Source organism: Benincasa hispida, chromosome 12 (assembly GCF_027475165.1).
Source record: "Benincasa hispida cultivar pf3 chromosome 12, pf3_genome.v1.1, whole genome shotgun sequence".
NCBI classification, from domain to species: domain Eukaryota; kingdom Viridiplantae; phylum Streptophyta; class Magnoliopsida; order Cucurbitales; family Cucurbitaceae; genus Benincasa; species Benincasa hispida.
Window position 1 is genome coordinate 10,527,488 of NC_143489.1, and position 9,216 is coordinate 10,536,703.

At 41.0% G+C, this 9,216-nt stretch overlaps 1 protein-coding gene across 1 annotated transcript; it reads left to right on the forward strand.

Annotated features, from left to right (window-relative positions):
- Window positions 1-2,689: 2,689 nt before the first annotated feature.
- Window positions 2,690-3,094, forward strand: LOC150031757 (uncharacterized). The gene has a single exon (XM_090308270.1). The coding sequence runs from the start codon at window positions 2,690-2,692 to the stop codon at window positions 3,092-3,094; it is 405 nt and encodes a 134-aa protein (XP_090164396.1).
- Window positions 3,095-9,216: the final 6,122 nt, after the last annotated feature.

The window sequence follows — 9,216 nt, forward strand, 5'->3', positions numbered from 1 at the left end:
GATGAAGGTCAGTATCATCGCTTCCTAGAAATATTGAAACAACTACACATCAATATTCCATTTATAGAAGTAATAGAGCAGATGTCGGTGTATGCCAAGTTTTTTAAGGATATTGTTTCAAAGAAGAGAAGCACGGGAAAATTCGCCACGGTGGCATTAACACAAAAATCAAATACTATAATCCCACCAAAGATGCGCGACCTAGGTACCCTGTTCCATAGGAGGGATCTACATTGGTCAAGCATTATGCGATCTTCAGGCAAGCATAAACTTAATGCCCCTTTCAATCTTCAAACAACTGAATGTAGGATAGCTAACACCCATAACGGTGACTCTCCAACTGGCAGATAGGTCCCTGGTACACCCTGAAGGAAAATTAAATGATGTCTTGGTCACAATAGACAAATTTATTCTACCTGCAGCCTTCATTATCCTAGATTATGAGGTGGATAAAGATGTGTCAATCATATTGGGACGACCATTCTTGTAAATAGGTTGTGCTCAAATAGATGTTCGCAAAGAAGAAATCACAATGAGCATCAATGGAAAAAAGCTCAGGTTTAATATTATCAAGGCAATGAAGTTCCCAGAAGAAGAAGGCTTATCAGATTCCGACGATGAATACACTTGCGTTGAAGATTGGGAGTCTGAGGAAGAAAGTGAAGAGAGAGAAGATGCGACAGCATCCTTAGAAACCTACCATGCAATAACAGAGACAGTGAACAACGAAGAAAGTTGAATTTGAATGAAGAAAGAAAAACACAGAAACCCTCCCTAGAGCAACCACCTACACTGGAGCTAAAAACTCTACCAAACCACTTGAAGTACATTTTCCTTGGCCAGAATGAAACCTTACCAGTTATCATATCCTCTGCATTACCCGAAGAAAAAAAAAACTCAGCTGCTCAATATTCTAAAGAAATATATTAGAGCAATTGGATGGACATTCGCAGACATCAGAGGTATTAGCTTGACGTCTTGCGTGCATTGAATTCGGCTTGAAGAAAACCAGAAAGGCTCGATAAAACATCAACGTAGACTGAACCCTGCAATGAAAGAAGTTGTTAAAAAAGAAATCATTAAATGGTTAGATGCCGACATTTAAAAGAATGGGCTAGGGGTGGATAAAGCCAAAAATTGAAGCCATAGAAAAACTTCCACCTCCAGCAAATGTGAAAGCTTTAAGGAGTTTCTTGGGACACGTAGGGTTCTACAGAAGATTTGTGAAGAACTTCTCCAAAATAGCTCGACCGTTGAATGCGTTGTTGGAAGTTGATAGACCTTTTGACTTTGATCCACACTACCTCACCGCATTCAAAGCACCTAACGACGCCTTGACTACAGTGCCAATTCTGATCTCACCCGATTGGGCGCAACCATTCGAGCTGATGTGCGACGCTAACAGATATGCGATGGGGGCAATCTTGGCAAGAAAAGTAAAGACAATGTTACACCCCATTGCATATGCTAGCAGAACATTGAACTCCACGTAGGCGAACTACACCACCACCAAGAAGGATCTTTTTGTGATTGAAAAATTCAGACCTTACTTGTTAGGGTCAAAAGTTATAGTCCACATAGACCACTCGGCGATAAGATATATGATGACCAAAAAAGATGTAAAGCCTAGATTAATCTGATGGGTTCTCTTACTCCAAAATTGAACATGGAAATAATCGACCAAAAGGGAATGGAGAACCAGGTCGCTGACCATTTATCAAGGTTGCAAAATCCTAAAGTGGATCGCATTTAGTCGGAGGTGAACGCATCATTCCCTGACGAGCAGTTGCTTAAGTTTGAAGAACTACCCTGGTATGAAGATATTGTCAACTTCTTGGTCTGCAAACAATTTCCTGAAAACTACACATCCCATCAGAAGAAGCGGCTCATTCATGAATACCAATTTTACAATTAGGACGAGCCAAATCTCTATAAAAGAGGACTAGACCAAATATTGAGACTCTGTGTTCCAGAGACTGCTTTCCAGCGCATACTAATTCAATGTCATGAATCACCCTATGAAGGGCATTTCGGGGGACAGTGCACAACGACAAAAGTTTTGACATGTGGGTATTATTGGCCAACTCTGTTTAAGAACGCACGAGAATATTCCATGAAATGCGATAATTGCCAACGCACTAGAAGCATTTCAGAAAAAAATCCGATGCTAATGAACATCATATTGGAGGTGAAACTATTTGACGTCTGGGATATAGATTTCATGGGACCATTTCCATCGTCAAATGGTCATAAATACATTCTATTGGTCGTCGACTATGTTTCCAAATGGATTGCAGTTGTTTCATGCATTGCAAACGATGCTGCAACAGTCTCTAAGTTCTTACAAAGAACATCTTCACTCACTTTGGCACTCTACGTGCCATAATAAGTGACGACGGGACCCACTTTGTGAATCGTATTATTAACAAACTGCTGATCAAATACAATGTCCACCATAAGATCGCACCGCATATCACCCCCAAACAAATGGACAAGCAGTGGTTTCTAACAGTGAAATCAAGCCGATTTTAGAAAAGGTGGTGAATCCGTCGTGGAAGGATTGGGCCATGAAGCTTGACGATGCCATGTGGGCATATAGGACTGCTTATAAGAAACCCATAGGCATGTCACGTATGCATTGGTGTTTGGAAAGGCTTGTCATCTATCGTTGGAACTAGAGTATAAGGCGATGTGGGCAGTTAAGAAGCTTAACTTTGATCTTAAGGCTATAGGGGAAGAGAGAAAACTTCAGCTACTAGAGCTAGACGAATGGAGACTACAGGCATATGATAATGCCAAAATTTACAAAGAACGCACCAAGCGATGGCATGATAAGCATCTGTGTGAGGAAAATCTCCAGCAAGGTCAGAAGGTATTACTGTTCAATTCTAGGCTGCGACTCTTTCCGGGAAAATTGAAATCACGTTGGTCCGGGCCTTTCATAATTAAAGAAGTATTATCGCATGGAGCGATAGAATTGACAAATGAAGATGGGACCGATGCATTTAAGGTAAATGGACAAAGAGTAAAGATGTATCATGGAGGAGATTTCCAATGCGAGAAAACCTCCGTGGACTTGGGGAAGCCAAAATAAAGAAGAAACACTTAGTCCCTGTGATGATGAGCGACACACATTCATCAGGGGCGAAGTATATCCTTTTTTAGTATCCTTTTTTTGTTTTTCTTTCATGAATCTATCTTAATTTTTGCATGGTTACTACTCTTTATAATTTCCAACTCTTTCTTTCATAATTTTATCCTCTTGATAATCATCACGCTAATCATAGTAAACGATTGCGATGGAGCAATGCGATAACTTCAAAATACGTGACTGGGTCGATCAGCTGTTGAGACGAAGGATACGATGATGTATATATATATATTTTTTTTTGCTATGTATGTTTTGTATCGCTTATGAACACTATTGATGGATGAATCATATGCGATAAAGATATTATGCGATACTACGTTCTAAGTGTATGCGTTAATAGTGATATGCTCGTAGTATGCGATGAAGTAGTGCGTGTCACAAGTTTCCTTGCATTGAAACCAAGTATAATTCCAACGCAATTTTGTCAGAATGATCCGAGGTCGAACACGGGGATTGTTGTCATTAAATGCGATACTAATGTGATATATGCGACCGGTTATAATAAAGAATAAAGAATTTTGGTTTGTGCAGAAATATAAATTGCTTGAAGGTAAAAAATGCATTGATAAAGTAAATTTCTAAACTACTATGATACAGGGGTTTCAAGGACTGGCTGGGAAGTTGTACAAAAGAATCTATGAATGTGATGGCAAGTCTTATGAATGAGGCAGAAAGAGAATGAGTCAAGAGTAAAAACATCGCAAGTTCGTCAATCGCGTTAAAGACGCAACTAAGGTTTCACTTTCCCTTTGCGTACACCTTTCAGTGATCGGCCGCGTTCCCATATGTCTATGGTGAAACAGAGATGAACGTGATGAACACAAGCTTGTTTCCATCTCTAGAAATACTTCTCACTTAGTTAACGCATTCTTCCAACCTTCTCTCGATAGGTGGAATAACATCTTTACTTCTGTTCTCAGAGGTAAAGATGTCGTCCAGTATGCTTTAGCTAAACTTAATTGATTACCTAACACAAATTAACTCACTCGCTTAATTCTCCCTTTTTACCCAGGGAATTAAGAACACATCATGGAGAAAATGGATGATAAATGTATGGAAAGGGACAGAGAGATGATAATGATGACGATGATAACATTTAATTCTAAATATAACCATTTGATACATGATTGTGAATGAGGGATTAAAGAAGATGAACGTAGAAGATGAATTAAAGAATAGAAACAAATACGGAAAGAGTGTCAACGTCTCGACACAGATCCCGATCGGAGACTTGTGCTTGCCGGTGTATGGATGTAGTGGAGAGGAAAGCTTCCCTCTCAGGCTTGCTTTCCCGGTAGAATTGACCTTTTGCACAGAGCTTCAGCTTTGGGAATCGAAAGAATTCCTTGCTCGGAGAGTCACTTTTTAGCCTTGTCTCGTAGTTCTTCTGGATTTACTCTGTAAATTCTCTTCAGACCAGCCTCTTTCTCCCTGTATTCAAGGAAGCTATTTATAGACAAGACCTTGGCTCTTTCAATTTGTGGTCCCACTGTATAATTTTGATAATTCCTGCAATGGCATAATGGAAAATTCCTCTATGCTCCATGATCAATCTATGAGAATTGCACAATAGAAAGTTGTACACTTGTCAGAATCGTTTGCGAATGCGTTGCTCTTCACATCTTTGATCGATCACCGCATGCGGTGTCGTTTTTGATTACCGCATGCGATTGAAATGCGTTGATCTCTAAAGTCCATGATCGATTGTCGCATGCGCCGTCATTACGTTGATCATTTCTTCGTTCTTGATCGATTGGCGCATGCGATATAGATGCATTGTACATTTTGTCTTCGAGCCATTAACGCATGCGGTGATCCTGCAAAACAGAGACTGGAACATTCTATTTCGCCATCGTAATGGTGTTAGTGGATGCGTTTACAACATTTCATAATTTTCGTATTTCTCAGCCAATTCTTATACTATCGATGCAACTTTCCTCTCTTTTTGCAGTAATATCTAAATAATAGCACAAATAACTTGTATTTCTACAAGTTATCACACCCCCGAATTTAGATATATGCTTGTCCTCAAGCATATCTTCAACTAAGGAAATTTCGCTCAATTCCTATCCTAACTTTGCGTTGATTGGTTGCTCCGAATGCTCTGTTGACATACAATAAAATAAACCTAAGCTATTATGATACAAGATACAGAGGTTGAGGCTGACTGTGAAGATTATACAAATATCGTGTGATGTGGTGGCAAGTCTTATGTGTGAAGTAGAAAAGAAAAGAGAACTAATATAAACAGCGTAAGTTCCTTAACTGCATTAATGATATAATTGCGGTTTCTCTTTTCCCTTAGCATACACCTCTTGATGATCGGTCGCATTCCCACATTTCTGTGGTGAAACAGGGACGAACGTAATAAATGCAAGGTTGCTTCCATTTCTTGTCACACCCCGCCCCAAACCACCCTCTTAGCCTAGGAAAGGGTGTGATTGCAGCAGTTATCAACCCTTTGATTGACATTTACTGCTTAACAACTCTTGCGGAAATAACTTTGATACCAATGAACAAATTCAACAACCAATTGATTTAGTCAAGGAGGCAAACAACAATGGATTAAGTAGGCCCATTCTATTACAACAATGTATTGTTTATAAAACTCTAAAACTTATCAACAAAGTTACAACAATAACTGTAAAACCCTCCGGAAGTGTAACTATGGCTTATGGCAGACCTTGACCTTAGCAGCACCCTGGAACTCCTCACCTTTCGCTACCTAGGAAGAAAAATATGAAATAACAGAATGAGCTTTTACAAAGCTCAGTGAGTGGTAAGCAACTTCTAGAGTCTATTTCAACTCATAAATAACAAGCATATCACGAATACGAGGTTACATTCCAAATCTCTACCTTGAGTGAGTCTGTTCTCACTTCTATCTACACGCACGGTAGATAGCTAACTGCTACTAGCTACAACGCTTACTCTTTATGTTCCCTCAGTCTCCTATGTGCACATAGCTCCCCGCTCATGGGCTCAAAAGCTAGGCCCGTCGGCCCTCTGACCATCCCATATGAGGATCCTCCCACAGGCTCAGGAACTAGACTTCTCGTGTCCCTTGACCATCCTGTGAGGTTTTGTTTATGGGCTTAGGCACTAGGTCTATTGACCCCCTGACCATCTTGATCACATAATCTCATTCTCACGCTAGATACTCATTCATAACCTAAGCATATATAATTTACTCTAAAATATATGCTTTAAGACTTAAAGGAAAGTACCGCTCACCTTGGTCATTTAGGAACTTTTCTCTCTAGAAATTCCTTGGTCTTCTCGGGCTCCTCTTTTGAACCCTAAATTCCAGATTCAACTTAAAGCTCAAACTATTCATAGTTATAGGATTTATCTCGAGATACTTCCTTCTACACATATGCTTTAAAATGTCTCAGGAATCTTACCCTAAAATATTAACTCAGAAATCCTCTTGGTTTGGCCGGAATCATAAAAACATCAAGACTGGCTCAGCTTACCCAACAGGTCGACCTCTCTGTCTTTTTCTCATTCTCCAGCCCAATTCCTTGGAGCTTCTTCTCTGGCAGACCCACCATGAACACTAGACTCTCATAGCTTTCAGATGGCTTTAGAATCACTCCAAACACACGATTAAATTGGGAGAACTTCTTGTCTCAAGTTGACGTTGTTTTACAGACTTCACTATCCAATGCGTCCTCTTTGAAGCTCTATGATCAACGCATGGATTTTGCTCTCAACGTAAGGTTTACTCAAATTTCCCACTCTTTTTACTGTATTTTTTAATTGTGATATAAAAATGAAGTCTTTGGCTTTATTTATAGGCATCCAAACCTTCTCCAAATTCGACACCTCCTACTTGGCTGCATGTCCAAGTGTTTCTCCCTCATATTACCAACACATCTTTTTTATCAATGCAATCTAAGTGTCTTTCTCCTATGTAGCCAATGCATGAGCTTCAAATTGCATGTCCTTTGATGCAACCACCTCAAATTCTTAAGGCTTAAGGCTTCCTCCCAAGAAGACACATGGTTTGGTGACGTTTTTTAGGTGATCTCATCCTTTATATATGTCCAACTCTTGGATGCTCAACGCATAGTCCACTACTCAACACCTAGCAACCCAACTTAGCCATCGCAAGAGCTAGCCTTCACCAATGCATAGGATGGCCACTCATCCTCAACACATGGCTTACTAGGTATCATGGCACGGCTTGCTCGGCATGGGCGCTGGCCACCGACACATGGCCGTGCTGCATAGACGCTGGCCATCGCTTGACGCATGGGTGAACTGCATAGGTGCTGGCCACCGCTCGACGCATGAGCGTACTGCATAGGTGCTGGCCATCCCTTGACACGTGGGCATGCTGCATAGGCACTGGTCATCGCTCGCTTGCTCGGCCGCATGGACGTGCTGCATAGGCGCTGACCATCGCTCGACCATGGGCATGCTGCATAGGCACTGGCCATCACTTGCTTACTCAGTCGCATGGGTGTGCTCAACGCATTGATGCTCGACAGGGCGCTTCGACGCATGGGCTATGTGCTTGACATGGCCATTTGGCGCATGGGCAGGGGTGCTTGGCTGGCCACTCGACGCATTGGGCAAGGGCGCTTGGCTTCGACCGCTTGACGCATGGGCTGCCTTCCAACGCATCACTTCACTTCCTTCAACTGTAGAGATGCATACCATCCTTCCAATGCATCCAACGTATCCAACACATCCAACGCATCCATCATCCAACACATCCAACGCATCCATCATATAGGTTTATACTTAGCCAATTTTCCAAGTTTTTCCCTAATAGTTAAGCTTCCAAATTCACACTTTTTCTTCTCCCTTTGCCCAAGTAATCTCTCCAAGATCTTATGGCCAATGCATGAAAATGCCTAGTCCAACACTTAGACAATTTTTCATCAATTAAAGCTTAACTCAAACTACTCAAGGAAAATCTATTCAACACCTAGAAATTTCCTTCACTTCAACATAGGATTTAACTTTTACTTAGTCAATTTCCTTAACCACCTTCTTAAGTAGGAATAATTGAAATCCGGGTTTCACATTTCTGGAAGTACTTCTCGCTTTAGTTAACGCATTCTTCTAACCTTCTCTCGACAGATCAGAATGACATCTTCACTTCTGCTCTCGCAGGTGAAGATGTCGTCTAGCATGCCTTAGCCAAATGCATTTATCTCTTTAGCACAAATTAAGTTACTCGTTTAATTACCAAGGGATTAAGAAAACTTCATGAAGAAAACGATTAACGGAGGAACGGAAATAGACAAAGAAGGGGATATGAAATCGATCGAGACATTCAATAAATCTATTTAGCGTCTGATACATGGTTTGTGAATGAAGAGATAAAGAAGATGAAATACAGTGATGAATAGAGTTAGAAACAAATACAAATAAGCGCCAACGTCTTGGCGCCGATCTAGATGGGGAGTTGCTTGCTGGCGTGGATGGATCATGCGAAAGGATGAGCTTCCCTTTGAGGCTTGCTCAACCGGTAGCAGGGATTTGAGTATAGAGCTTTGCGGCGGGGATCTGGCAGAATAGCACTGAGACTCACCTCTCGGCTTTGTCTCTTTTCTTCTCGGATTTCTTCCGATCAGTACTCAGCTCAGCCTCTCTCTTAGTAATCTAGCATCAATTCGCCCTCGTATCAAGTATATCTTCTCTGAATTCTATGGGGGTATTTATAAGTGAAAAGCTTTGACTCTTGGCTTGTGGACCCCACTTATTGTTATGGAAATTTCGAAGATGATGGGATAATTATTCCTTTTGTTATGCAATCAAACTATCAAATCTGCATAATGATTTGTTGCACACGTGTCGAAATCCTTCTCGTTTGCATTGCTCGGCTGCATCTTTTGATCAGATGCTCGCATGCAGGGTTGTTTTTATTACCGCATGCTGTTGAAACTCAGCTCAGGATCGACTGTCGCATTGTGCCATTATTGCGTTCATCGTCTCTTCATTGTGGTTTGATGGACGCAATGTGACAGAAATACATTATTCAGTTTCTTGTTGAGCATTGATCGCAAGCAGTGACTTGGTTTCCTACAAAATAGAATAGAAATGTCCTC

What these genes read in the sequence shown, in the direction of transcription:
- LOC150031757 (XM_090308270.1), top strand. Translation starts at nt 2,690, where the DNA reads ATGTGGGCAGTTAAGAAGCTTAACTTTGATCTTAAGGCTATAGGGGAA.